Here is a 14,841-nt window from a genome sequence, read left to right on the forward strand (position 1 = left end):
ACGTTGGTACACACAGCCACAGTACAATGCAACCACCACTCATGCCCAGCCCACGTAAGATGTAAAACTCAGAATTATCATCATTGTGAATCAAAGTGAAACAGGATGGCACACTCCCTCTCTCAGCTATACATCTGTCAACGATCTTCACTGTCTCCCATTCTCTCCTTCATTTATCCTATCCCCATCTAAGGCAGGTGGGCATCTGTCCGATCCTCAGGTTGGACTTTGCTGCTATCGTTGCCTGTCTGTCACAGGAAGAATATGTTTGTCTGTGTCTGTGTGAGGAAATCCTTCCCTGAACACTGGCAGTACAGGCTACAGATGTCACTGGACTGCTTCCACATCCTGCCTTATCGTCTTCCCTGAAGGACAGATTCATATAATATACCTAATTTAGTCTGATCCATGTAACCCCTTTAATTTACTTTATCTTAGAATAGTAGATTTATGCAGCAAGATTTAAGACTAGGCTTTCATTAACTGCTACAAGGTTGGAAACAGGTTACCAGATAATGAGGAAGTATGGCACATTCCTTCTGCCTTAGTGCATGCACATGAGGCAGGGTTCTTGGGGCATAAGTTGACCTTGAGAGGTAGGACCTAGTTTTCAGGCATTCACCCTATAAGTGGGGTACTCCAGGGTTCTACTTCTCTTCTTTCCTCCAGGCATCTCCTCAGCTGAAGTATAAATGCCATGTCACCACTGCAACCTCTGTTGTACAGGAGACACTTCCTTCCCTTGAATCACACCTAAGCAGGAGCTATTGAAATCCTAAACTGACTCCTCTCACCTTGCCTATCTGGTTTCACCTACGTTATTAAAGCCCTCAGGCCAATAACCACTTCTCAAACAAAGCATGAATTGCATATTCATCCTGCTAAACCCATAACCTCTGGTAAAGTTACAGACGTCTATTGATACCTGTGTGGTATTTCAGAACATGCCATTTGCACAGGTGATACAACTTTACCAGAACACTTTTGCAGAACACTACCTTCAGACCAAACTGTTCCCCTTCTAATGGCCCATGTGAGGTTTCCTGCATCAGGCCACTTAGAGGGCTCCCAGGAACTATTATGAGGTGGGGGGTGGGGTTCCTGCCCTCCAAAGTCTCTATCATTCTAAATTGTTATTCATCCTTGACTGCTTCCCAAATTCCCCCATTTCTGTACATTAAAAACACTTTTTGAGCCTTGTTTTTACCATAAACAGGTACAGCTGAACTTCAGACTTGTTGAACACCAAATTCTGGCTTAGGGCAAATAAATTCTGCCTGTGAGATCTAGACCCTGCAGCATGTTTAGTCCATGAGATTGTGTCCAGAAGTTCAGCAGGAGTTAGGACAGGACTCACCATGACCTTACTGAACATCTCTACGTCATTCAGGTTCTCATCAGTCACACAACCAGACTGGTTCAAGTAGCGGTAAGTCTCTGGCTCAGAGAGGGAGAGACTCTCTGCAACAGAGGAAAAAGAGGCAGGGAAGAGAAAGACAACAATTCCTTTAGCAATCAGCCTTTTCGTTCCACGATCTTGGTCCCCCAAAACAGTGTGTGTGTGTTTACCATAGGGGCAGTTCATTTGAACAGATTCCATATCCTTCAGAAGCCACACCTAGACAGTGAATGCACTGGGGAAGAGGAAGAGGAGGGTGTGCGGCAGCAAAGCTTGCAGACAGTACGCAAAATTATTTTGAACAGTCAAATCTCAAGCTGCAGAGTCACAGAAAAATATTTCAATAGTGAACGGACTCAGAAAAAAAAAAAAAAAAAAAGATGAGTTCCTTCAGTTTTAGAAGGAACAGAGAACTCAACATAAAACCAGAATTAGGTCTCTGTACATATTAGCATGACCACATCTTAAATACTATCTGCAGGTTTGATCCCCCATTTCAAAACGGATAGAGGAGAACTAAAAGATCTCTGGAGAAGGAAGACAAGGATGATCGAGCCAGAAACGCATTACAGAAGTGAAGCAGCCTGGGACACCAGCTTGGAAAGGGAGATTGGGAAGAAGAGCAGAGATCTGCTGAAGAAAAATAATCTGGTTTGTATGCTTTCCCTAAGTACTTGCTGATAAACATGGTCCCCACTATTTTCCTTTGCTTTAGATGGATCTCTGAATTGACCTACGTGCCCATTCCTGCAAGAACTCCCCAGAGCTGAAGCTCTACTCCCTTCCACTCTCGTCAGGCCCAATTCTTCCATCTGATTATTCTAACACACACAGAACAAAGGCATAAAGAAATTCCCCAGTCCCTCAAAACCAGAGTGCAACTGTAACGTGTTACTGCCTGCCTATCTGACCTCTTCGGCAAGACAGACCATCAGTGCTGAGCAGTGCCCAGAGGAGGTGCACACAAATGTTGTTAAGGGGGTGCTGCACTACAAAGAGGATTCTTCCACAGCCTGCAGCTGCCACTTTCTCTGCATGCACTCTTCCAGATCCACCTCTCCCTTCCCCATGTACAGAGCTATAAACCCTTTGTTCCAATACTAGACATATTTTCACTCTAGTCCTGCCACTACATTGCTGGTCTTTCTAATTCTTACCTTTCCTATTACCTATACTGAAGGTTTGTTGTAAAATATGCCTGTCAGTCGAACCTTTGAACTCCTTGAACAGCACCCATCAGCATCTGAGTCAAGACTCTTTACGCTTCCTTTGCCTCTAGCCAGTTTCACTACCTCATTTCATTGCACAGACTTTCTCCTACAGCTCAGAATGCCTCAAGTGTCTTTTCTCATATAGCATTTCTGTCATCCTCAGCCTCTTTCTCTCAAGTCCCCTTTCTGTTTCCCATGAAATCACCATATGGCCTTCAAGAAAAAATTATATATGAAGTACCTGAAATATCCATGCTTTAACCGACTTACACCTGCTTCACATGCTGGACTGGAAAGAGGACAGCACCATGTCCCAGAAAATGAAATTACCTTTCTGCTCCCCACTCACACCAGCCAGCAGAGCATAAAAGATGTGGTAATTCCTCTCTCCGGGGTTCTGGTGTACCACTCTGTTCTGAAACAAAGAATACAGGAGTAGCCAGTAGGAAGAGATCGCACTTGTGGTTGCAAAGGCAAAGAGAGGACCAGGATACAGGTAAATCTCCAGGGCCAATGCAGAAGAGGGGCTTCTTCCAGTTTAGTGATGGTGTTGTCTAAGTAAGCTTTACATCAAGATCTTGTCACGTATGGCTGTGCAACTGAGCACAAACAGACTTCTCTGAACTCACTTAAAGAGTGTGTGCATGGACAAACTGCAACTTGTCAGTTCTGACCCTGCTTCTCAGTGAGTTCCTGAGTCCAAAGTAAACTACATCAGAGCAGAGATGTCTGCATGTGCAGGTGTACCCCCATATTCCTCTCTATGGAACTGAGTTTCCAGGTACTTGTTCTCTCTCCCTTTCCCCTTGGTAAACAGCTTTTTTTTTTTTTGGAGCCTCTCTGTAGCGCGCAGGGTTTATCAAAGACAGGAGGAACAGGCTCCGACAGATATAAAACAAACATTGTTCCTCCACAATCCTCTTCCTCAGTTGAGACAATTGCCATAGTAACACCTAAAGAGCTAATGTCTATGTGCTGTGACAGAGGCAGCATCATCCAGCAGTCAGTAGAGGTGATACCTACCTTTTCCAGTAAATCTGAACAGCATGTTAAGGAGAAAACAAATGACATATGCACAGATCTCCTGACAACTGGCAAAGAACCTTCTAGACACACTGGGATGAACCCTGTAACAAGCAACAAATCATTAAATAACTGACGCTTTGGAAAGTGGACAAAGAGCGGTTCCAAACATCATCTTGAATCTTCCTCTTTACTCCTTGTCCAAGGAGGTATATTATGTGCCAAAGAGATATTTAAAAGGGCAGGGTCAGATAGAGCATTGGACCTGCACAATGGGTGAGGTAACCTAACAAAGGATGAGCCGCATTAGGGACACCTAGAAAGATTAGAGAGGCCACTCTCATCTGAAAGTCTGTATTGCACACAGCACGTCTTGCATCAGTTCTCATTGCTTCTGCGAGACTGCTATCTTTAATCTACTGACAGCACAAAGAGCAGAGAATAAACAATCCAAGCCTGTTATTTACAACAGTAGTAAATTCATCTGGCTGCTACTCCAGTGGAAATTGGTGTGGTCTGCGGTCATCAGCAGCTTTGAACATCAACATCAAGAAATGTAGCCAGGGCAGCCTTAGCTGCCTCATGTAGACAAAAGATATGTCAAAGCTTTTGGGAGAGGGGTACGTGGGCATACAGGGAAGAAAGCAGTCATGGCACAACATAATTCAACTATATCTAGCCTTCCCTGTCCTTGTCACTGGAACAGGCTCCCTGGGGAAGTGGTCACGGCACCAAGCCTGTCAGAGTTCAAGATGTGTCCGGACAACACTCTTAGTCATATGGTTTAGTTTTAGGTAGTCCTGTGAGGAGCAGGGAGTTGGAGTCGATGATACTTACGGGTCCCTTCCAACTTGAGATATTCTATGATTCGGGTTCCAAGGTCCACTGGAGATGGGCAGCCCAAAAAAGGGAGTCATAATTGGCCCTCTAAATTCCTGTTCTCCTCTGCATCCAAATATTGTGCAGAATATATTGATTCTTAGCTTGGTCTCACTTTTCTAAATCATTAATTCATTGGCAGAGCTAACATAAGGGAACAATCTTCTGGGAAAAACAAGATGCAATCAACATGAAGGATCTTCCTAGGTAGCAAATTCTAGAGATTTAAGTACCAAATGTTGTGACTGCCAAAGTGAAAAGTCAAACTATGTCCCTACTTAACGTAGTACCTAGACGAAAGGTTTTCAGAACTAGGTGGTGCAGGCCCACAAAACAAACACTTCTTCCCTCTTTAAGTTGCAAATTTGGCCACAGTTATAAACTGGCTTTGAAGAACTGTGATGAGGGATTTCCTGACCCACTCTGAGCTCTTCCTCATCTTCACTGGCTCCATTCCATTTCTGGCCCACTGAAGAAAAGGATACAATCAGTTACTCGGCCTCCCTGGATGTGTCCATGTTGAGAGAAGTGCAGCTGGATGAACTTGCCAAAGCGGCTGGAGTTGTTGTTATAAACTGTCTTGGCATTTCCAAAAGCCTCCAGAATGGGGCTGCAGAAACAACGCAATGAAGATATGATTGGTGATGGGATACCATTAAAACAAAGCATGTACCCAGCCTTTTGCCACTTGTACCGCGTGCACTGCCATGTGAGATTAATTTGTTACAGCACCAGACTGGACAAGCAGGAGGAGCTCAAGGGCAAGGAAGGATGGCAAGAGCAATTTAACATGCTGCTAGATAAATTTTAAACCTTTGGGATTGGAGTTAATTAAATCAGTCCCCAATCAGTATGGGCAACTGGTGTTCACATTGTCAAGGGCATTCCCCACCAATGTGGCTTCAGGAAATGAAAGGTGGCAAGACCCAGCCAGGTTGTGTGCTTAACACAGCAACATCCCATGAAACGGGCTTGTATTTTTTTCAGGATTTTCAGAAGCATTGGACGTATAGGGCAAACACCCTGTAGCTTTAAACCACATACTTTGTTTCTGCTTCTACCTTTGAAAGAGAAGATGGTATAAGCCACCTCTTAAAATTACAGGCAAACATTTTCAAACAAAGAAACAAACATAGTACTAAACTGATTTGTTTGGTGCTGAAATTTGATATTGGAACACACAAGCCCTTGTTACTTAAATCTTGCTTAGGTTGATACAAGCCACATGGTTTCCAAGTAGAGGGACTGTACACACACTATAGATGTGGAAACTTCATTCTGAAAGCACCACATCATCCCCTTCAGGGAAAAAAATTTTGCAAAAAAAAAAAATCTATCACTAAACTGCAGATGGGTGATGAATTGAAGACTTTTGTCTCCTAGTCACCTTCCTGTCTTCAGGAGGCTCATTGAACACGTAAAACGGTGAGTTAAAATGCAGCTTGGCTCTTGCTCCACAGAACAGTACAAGGGAAAAGCCTAAACCATTCAAACCATTCAAACGGTGGATCCAGGATTAAAATATTCATTTTTGCAATGTAGCCAATTCTAAAATAATCTGAAGGCCTAACAAGCAAGGAGTCATGGAGTTGCTACAAGAACAGCCTGCATGTGGTCATGTTTAATTTTAAAAGATACATAGTTTTTAACAAAAATTATTGCCGTTACTACCGTGATAAATACTGGCTTTTTAAACATCTCCATCAATCTACTGTGCAGTTCCACTGGAGGCAGGGGCAGATACAGGATTATTCACAAGTTAATAATTATTAGCATGACAAATAATTACAACTACAGATACTGCTGGAGTTTGCTGAAAACTTGAGGCCTTGCAAGCGAGAGCTGTGGTTGTGGGAAGGGCCCAACAACCTTCAGGAAACTTCAGGCAGTATTTTCCTAATTTGTCTCTTGAAAAGATGACTTTAAAGAAACAACAGCATAGAAATGAAATTGCTCTGTTATAATGTTACAACCATAGAAATCCCAGTCATAGAAATCTGTGTGCACAGATCAGGAAGAAAGTTCCTTGCCGTGGAGAATTCGAATCCCAAGACCCAGACCTCTGAAACAAGTATGTAAATAAGGACATCGCACAGGAATGTCCCACTGAGCACATCAACACCATGAATCAACAAAAATTAATGGGGACAACCAGAAAAAGGGAGAACAAGGTTATGTTATATGACCACCACAGTTGCAGTGAGAGTGCAGTAACCAGCCAGCCAATCTTTATGGCTCTAAATCATGTTAAATTAGATAAGCAAAGCACAAGGAAGTATCTTTATAGTTTAGTTTGGCAACGGGCTCATGCACATGATTGCGGAAGGCTTTCAGGGATGGGGGAGGAAATAGGCATGTGGGTGTCTGAGCCTGGCGGCAGCTGCCAGGCCGAGCGGTGGGTGAGCTGGTACAGCCAGCAAGGGGGACGGGTGCCTGGGCCAACCAAACTGCCCGCGCCAGCAGGCACATCCCAACGCGGCATCTGATGCAGCAGCGAACTCCACGAGGAAGAGTGGCCCATCAGGAGGGTGATGCTGGCTGCTTGGCTGGATGTGGGCAGGGTGTGTTGCAGGACTCGAAACGATAGGAAGCAGCTTCAGCAGGGCAGCAGAAAGTGAAGCCTGGATTTTAGAAATACTGCAGCTTATCAGGTCCAGGACTCAGCAGCATAGCCGAAGACAAAAAAGCAGATTCGAAGATTACAGGGATGAGTAACAGGAAAGGTGGCTATGCTGGTCACCCAACATGGAGAAGGGAGCTTCAGAGTGAAACAAGCAAGAAAATAAGCTGAGAGGAAAGTCTGCAGAATTTTTAATGGACTGATGGATATTTTCAAGAAGGAAAACAGACCAAATCAACAGTGCCAAGGAAGTTTTCAGAGCCTGCACGTGCACATACACCAAGCACGAATGTTACAACACACAAGCAAATGATAGAAAGCTGACATAACACTTTGTTTATAAAGCTGTCTGAAATGAAGAGAGAATCCAGCATTGTTCCTGGGTATGCACTGGGGCGCAAGGATGAAAATCTGCCATAAGCTAACCCAAGGAGGGTCACTGGCAGAGCAAGTGAAGCTGAACTGCAAACATATGAGGTAGACTTGTTAGGAGTGGTAGCAGCTTCTGGCTCTGGGCCAGGTCTTCAGCTTCTCTTCTTCAGGGAAAAGGTGACAAATCAAATTCTCCTGCACTTGCATTGCAATAGCTCACACAGCACTAGAAATGTACACAAAACGAGTTGCAAGATCTTACTCCACCTCACAGTGGTGGGATCTTGCAGACTCAGGAATCACCCACCTACCATCGTAAGGTTTCTGGATCACAGTCAAGTTACCACTTAACTGCTAAGTGGGCTTAAGCCTTCTAAGCCGCTTGCCTTCGAGCAGATTTTGCAGATCTTGAGTCATGACTGTATCGCGCTTAAGAGCTTCTTCCAATTTGCCAATGTCCCTGGTAAAATCTGCACATCTCCAAAGGATAAATCATCCAACAACGGTCTCTTGAGCACCAGATCCAAAGGCAGCAATGCTTCTGCTCCGTGCTGCTCTGCTTATAAGGATCCTAAAAACCGCAGTGCTCTTGCAGCTGCCATGTTAGACACTGCATGTCTGCTTAGGCTATTTTCACCACAGTTACTAGTAACTATTTTGCGTCACCATCTTCCAGGAAACATTCCTTCTCTCTACTCTCTGGGCCCTGAAATGCACCACTTGCGTGAGAGACACTTTTACACAGATGGTTCAAAGGATTCCAGACTATTACACAACCAGATCCTGTTGCAGACATCTAATTTACTCCTCTGGAGGTTTCTGCAACTATCACAGGCTAAAACTGGGACCAACCTGCAGCCTCGCCCTTGACCAGTACTGACCTGCAAGACCCCCCAGCAAGGTCCTCCAGTCACTGGCAGGACAATCTCGTGCCGGGGAATTTTTGTTTAATTTAATTTAATTTATTAAATAGCATTCAGGTGTTAAGAAAAAGGAGGACAATAAAACAGAAGCTTAAAGTAAACTTCTTTCCTTCCTCTTCCCAAGGCTTACCTGAAAGTCAAACACCTATTGCCCTTCTTTTCTTAGCCTCAGCTTCCAATTTCACCTTAGGTCACAACCAGTCCCTTGCAACTCCCCCCCAAGGCAGCGGGCAGCACAGGAGGCTGGGATGACACACACTGTTGCTCTTTGCTTCCTTGTTTTCTCTGCTGCTCTTTGCCTCTTACTAGCTTTCCTCAGCTGCACTTTGCTTCTTCAGGTTTTCCTGACGCTTTTTTCCCTAGTGTCCCTGTTCCAGAGTGGGTCACCTGTGGGCCACAGTCCCTCAGGGGTGTCCCTGCCCTGGCACAGGTCACGGTCCCTCAGAAGCGTCAGGACCTCCTTTGGCACGAAGGGTCGCCCACAGACCGCGTGTCCATCCCCTCATGGCTGCCAGTTTCTTTCCCAAACACGTTTGGTCCGGGTGCCAGGCGCTTCCCTGCCTGCCTGATGGCTCGGCAAGGTTTTGGCGGGTGATGGTTATTCCCTGGTGCCAGCTCCAGCTGAGACCAGCTCTGACCAGCCTGGGGCCTCCTCCCACACAAGCCCTGCTGCAGCCCCCCAGCAAACCTTCTCGTTCGTGTCTCTTACAGCTCCCATGGAAGTTTCTCAGTGAAATCACCTGTCTGGACAGCAAGAGAGCTGCAAGGACCTCTGAGAGGAAGACATACCGGTGGCCTGAAACAAATGGACACCGGGGGAGAGAGCAGGGGCTAAAGGAGGAGACCAGGAGCCAGAGCGTGACAGAGACTCGCCGCAAGCACAGCCACAACCGAGAGCTGTGGGAGACGGGGGTGAGCTGGGACAGCCAGGAAGGGACATTGCCCACGTCCCCTCCAGCCACTGCCATAAGAGATGTAGAGCTGGAAAGAGGAGCAGTGTGGTGACATGCAGGTGAGCTCAAGGGTGCAGCTGGGCAGGCACAGGGGATGAGTTACTGAAGAAAGGAGAAATCCCAGCCTTGGCTAGAGTATTAATTCTCCGGCTGCCACGCACCCCCTGCACTGCTATCGGAAAGAAGCCTAATTCATCCACGGGCAGCTGGGAGAGCAGCCAGCATGAGGTGTCCCGGTGAGACTGTTGACCGCATTTCCCTGACGCGACACCGTTCAGCTGCATGATCCTCGCTGCCCAGGTCTGGCTCCATCCACAGCCCAGCTGCCCAGGAGCCAGCACCCCTGCCAAGGGCAGGCTGCCCCAGCACGCCGGCATCTGCAGGGATGGGGCCCCGCATGCTCGTGAGGGTGACCATACCTGCTTTCCAGGATGGCTTCTTCCACATGAGTGCTCTTCTCAGATGCAGGGGCCCCGAGGGAGGTCTGGCTCATGGCTGACAGAAATTTCAGCAGCAACTTGGTGCTCTCAGTCTTTCCAGCTCCACTTTCTCCGCTGTTAAGAAAAAACATGCATTTCATTCACAAATCCAGGACAGGCAGAGCTAATGACCATCCCACCCGCGGCAGAGAAGTGATCTCCAGGAATAAACACGTGGCATCTCCACTGTGGCAAGCAGGGATCAGGCAAAGGGTAGGGAGGATGGTGCGGATATTTAGGCAGATGTCATTGCAAATGGAGCAGCAGGAGCAAGGCATGTAATGCAGTCCAGGAGTAGCTGGTTCTCCCATTTCTAACCTTATCAGAACACACTGGCTGTCATGACGCTTCCACAAGCAGCAGTAGCACTCATTAGCGGTGGCGAAGATATGGGGAGGCAGCTCACCCAGGCGGTGCTGTCTGTACAGGTCTATGACATCCACACCGTACAGACCAGGGATGGGTTTGTAGGGATTTACTGATGCCAAGATGGAACCAATGTTTGTCTAGGGGGAGAAAACAAAACACAGCAAGGAAATAAAGCTCCTGGGAAAAAAAAAAATAAAAAAATCACAACAAACCCAGACCCTGAAGTAATTCATGGTGAAGAGAGAAAGCCTAAATAAGGAAGTTGGGCTTCAGCAGAGCTCCCCAATTTGGCAAAGAATGTCAAACCCCAGGGCAGGGGCTTGCACGACTGGGTATGAATGAGGCAGTTTGAATTTCGCTGCTTTACAATAAAGTGTTCTTAGTCTGTTGTCTTTGCTAAATTAAGCTTACGCAATTTAAAAACATGAAGCCATCTTCATACCCAGCTACTGCGCACTGTGCTTGAAGCTGAAAAGCAGAGCCAGGACTGAAGGAGTGTCAGGAGATACCTTCAATGCCCCTACCCACAGTCTTAAGTGGAAGGTGCTTGGCAGGGTTCAAGCACCTGCTGAACAAAGAGGTGGGATACAGACACACACACACACACGTGTGCGAAGAGCCATTAAAATGTATTATTTTTCTTCTGCTGAAAAGTGCTGTTTGGAGCAGTTTCAATCATTTGTTGAGCCAAATAAAAATTGACAGCTGAAGATGAAGTTCAGGATTTCAAGTCAAAACATTTCTACATTTTCTAAATGTTTTATTTTGAAATATTTGTTTTGAAAAACTCACAGTTCAAGAAAAGAGTAAGATTTAAAATAAAATACCCAAAGCCCAATACTGAATTTCAAAAGGAAATTAATTTGGGGTTTTGGAGCACTACTTTTTCAGTTCAGCCAACCAGCTCAAATCCAGTTAATCTCGGAGCTGCAGTTCAGAGCAATGGTGCCACCTCTTTCCTAACAATGGTTTTGTAATATGGTCAACATCCAGCTTAAATGCTGCTGCTGGTGCGGTGGCCTCCTTCACAGGGACATCTTGGGCTGCTCTACTCCAGAAATACCCTTTCTTAGATTGCTGCAATAGGTGCCAAGCTTTGTGGCTAGGGACAACATTCAGTATTATTTCCAAACCATGAACTACGAGTCAGCACATACATATGCAAGAATTTGCATGCATCTATTGAAGAAGCTGTAAATGAAGCACTTGGTGACAAGAAAGACGCCTACTTTCTTCCTGCCAAATGAAATCTGGGGCCATACTGCAATGCCAAGCTCTGAAGCCCAAAGCCAGACTGATAAGATGTTGTAGTCACCAAAATATTTAAGACTCATTTATTAAAGCAGCAGTCAGAGAACTTCAGGGGGAAAAAACATCACCTAATTGCATTATCGGTATGAATAGGCTAGCATGGAACAAGTCCTGAGGATGCTCTAACATGGACCTTTGTGGGCAGAAATACAATTCACCAGTGATGAAAGCAATGAGCAAGCAGATGATGTTTGGCAAGACAGGTAAGAGGAAATAGGAAAGCACTGAGAGAGAAAACATGGATTGGGAAAAAGCACTGTACAAGCAGTTGAACAACAGACATTGCCCAGAGACTACAAGACAGAGATGTCCATCCTAACACTTCTCTCAAACCTTCACAGCATTTTTCCCTCTCAGATGTTTCATTTTGCATTTCCCACTCTAGTTTCAGCTCTCCCAAGGGACAGAGCTCGTGCTGCAGTCCTTTCCAGAACTTCTTCCACTCTTTCAAAGATGTTTTTAGGAAATTTTACCATCTCCCAATTGCAGTCTCCTCATCACCTGCAGTCCCTTATAGACAATTTCTATCCACAATTTTTAATAGCAGTAGCATCCATGCATCAACCACGTACGTACTAGCCACTCTATTAGCAAGGAGTGATCGTCCCCAGAGAACTCTGTAGAGCAGGACAAGCCATGCGTGGCATGTCTACTTCTCAAGACAATAGAACCTACTTGGGTGGTTAGGCACGGCAGAGCTAGGGACAGCACAAAATGTATCAGTATAGCCCCTGGCTCATTTATACATCACTCACATTATGTTGAGTCTACTTTTATTAAGGGATACAGGAATTACAGGAAGGAAGGGGGAAGATGCACTCCTAAAAGCTGCAGGCTGTTGCTGTGCTTACATAATTTCCTTAAACAGTTTGGCAGAACTTGAATAGTATTTCTTTGGAAATCAAAAGATACTATTGAGATTGCCAGTATTCCTGTAGCAAATTAATCATGGGTACCATGCCAGTCTAGATATACTGTTACCTGCACTCTCTGACCAGAAAGGATCCTCTTTAGGAGCTCGTGGTAGGATGCCTCCAGGCATACAGCTCAGAACTGCACTGCCCCTTTTCACAGCAGTTGTCCCCTTCACATTCTCAGTTTTCCATCCTCTCATTAATTATTTTTGTTATTATTTATTATTAACACTAGTTACCAGTATTCCAGGTTACCTATTCCTTCAGGTGAATTTGTTTTCCAGAAAACGATGGTATTTCTCACCTGTTTCTGATCTTTCTGATTTCCTTCCAAATATATTTGGCCCTGAGTGATAGGCGTAACTCCTCTCAGTACAGCTTCATCTGCAACCCTAGCCTTCTATGTTCTATCTGTGGAGACCATTGAGGATGATATTAAACGAACTCAAGCCCTGTAACATTCATGGTATTCACAGATCACTGCAAGTCATTAGGTGGCACTACAGCTGACATTCTCAATTTCTGCTTAACTGAAAACTATATGCAGCTGGGCTATGGCATAAACTAATAGTGATAAGGTAACTGCAATATTAATGTCTGCAGTGCAGAAATGTAAAACAGCACTTGTACAGTTTGATGTCCTCCAGGTCAGACACTGCTCAAACATATTCCCATATACAGTGCCACGGTGGTGGGTTGACCCTGGCTGGGCACCAGGTGCCCACCAAAGCCACTCTATCACTCTCCCTCCTAAACTGGACGGGGGAGGGAAAATATAACGAAAGGCTCATAGGTGAAAAAAAGAAGAGGGAGATCACTCAGCAATTACTGTCATGGGCAAAGACTCATTTTTTCCCCAAGATTTGGGGGAAAAAATTAATTTAATTTCTTACCAGTGAAATCAGAGTAGAATAATGAGAAATAAAATCAAATCTTAGAACACCTTTCCCCCCCACCCCCTTCTTCCTAGGTTTAACTCTACCTCTGATTTTCTCTACCTCCTCCCACCCAGCGGTGCAGGGGGACAGGGAATGGGGGTTGCAGTCAGTTCATCACACGTTGTCCCTGCCGCTCCTTCCTCCTCAGGGGGAGGACTCCTCACTCTTCCCCTGCTCCAGCATGGGGTCCCTCCCATGGTAGACAGCCCTTATGAACTTCTCCAATGTGGGTCATTCCCACAGGCTGCAGTTCTTCATGAACTGCCCCCGCGTGGGTCTCCTGCAGGGTCACAAGTCCTGCCAGAAAACCTGCTCCAGCATGGGCTCCTCTCTCCAAGGGTCATCAGGTCCTGCCAGGAGCCTGCTCCAGCGTGGGCTTCCCACGGGGTCACAGCCTCCTTCGAGCACCCACCTGCTCTGGCGTGGGGTCCTCCATGGGCTGCAGGTGAATATCTGCTCCGCTGTGGACGTCTATGGACTGCAGGGGAACAGCCTGCCTCACCATGGTCTTCCCCACGGGCTGCAGGGGAATCTCTGCTCTGGCACCTGGAGCATCTCCTCCCTCTCCTCCTTCACTGACCTGGGGGTCTGCAGGGTTGTTTCTCTCACATATTCTCACTCCTCTCTCCAGCTGCAGTTGCTGTTGTGCAGGGTTTTTTTCCCCTTCTTAAGTATGTTATCACAGAGGCACTACCACCGTTGCTGACAGGCTCGGCCTTGGCCAGCGGTGGATCTGTCTTGGAGCCGGCTGGCATTGGCTCTATCAGACATGAGGGAAGCTTCTAGCAGCTTCTCATGGAAGCCACCCCTCTGCAACCCCCCCCACTACCAAAACCTTGCCATGCAAACCCAATACACCCACTCAAGGAAGGGCTTACAACCCTTCACTGAGGGGTTCTTCCTAGTGCTGAGCATGTTACAGAAGTCAGGCCCCTTCATAAATCTAAAAAAAATTCAGGTCTGAGATGCACAACTCATGCATTATGCACAGGCAAAAAATGACATCACGTTTAAACTTTAACAAGTTTACACCTGGATGGAGAAGGCACAGAACTAATGCTGAATAGGAGAAGGAATGGCATATGAGAGGTAGAGGAAGGGCTTAAGCGAGATATGGCTGCTGTGACACTGTAACGGTGCTGGTGCTGTGGCAATTCTGGTGCAAGGCACAGACTGAAAAGGGAGAGGATCCTGCCTCACATTGCAAAGCATGAGGAAGAAGAAACAGGAGGAATATACCCAAATGGGCAAAGAGCTGCACAAACACATAGCACGTGTAAAACACAGGTCAGGAAGAGCAGCAAGGACAAGGGCCATCAAAAGAGTGTGTGCATGTGGGTACTGCCACAGGATCACAAGGCTGTGTTGATAGACAACAGGCAAGGGAGTCTACAGCAACAAAAGAGAATCTGCAGTCTCCTCTGCATGCCGGTGCAGGAGATGGTTCAGA

General features: G+C 46.1%; 1 protein-coding gene across 1 annotated transcript in view; it reads right to left on the reverse strand.

Moving 5' to 3' along the window:
* Window positions 1–14,841, reverse strand: part of LOC126040990 (unconventional myosin-X-like) — a 98,002-nt gene that overhangs the window by 60,889 nt on the left and 22,272 nt on the right. The window contains exons 4-9 of the mRNA XM_049806159.1: window positions 10,178–10,365; window positions 9,800–9,934; window positions 4,998–5,122; window positions 3,634–3,647; window positions 2,941–3,025; window positions 1,358–1,461 (exon numbers count right to left, since the gene is read on the reverse strand). Coding sequence (XP_049662116.1) covers window positions 1,358–1,461; window positions 2,941–3,025; window positions 3,634–3,647; window positions 4,998–5,122; window positions 9,800–9,934; window positions 10,178–10,365 — 651 coding nt within the window. The remainder of the gene's footprint in view (window positions 1–1,357; window positions 1,462–2,940; window positions 3,026–3,633; window positions 3,648–4,997; window positions 5,123–9,799; window positions 9,935–10,177; window positions 10,366–14,841) is intronic.

This window comes from Accipiter gentilis, chromosome 1 (genome assembly GCF_929443795.1).
Source record: "Accipiter gentilis chromosome 1, bAccGen1.1, whole genome shotgun sequence".
In the NCBI taxonomy this organism is placed as follows: domain Eukaryota; kingdom Metazoa; phylum Chordata; class Aves; order Accipitriformes; family Accipitridae; genus Astur; species Astur gentilis.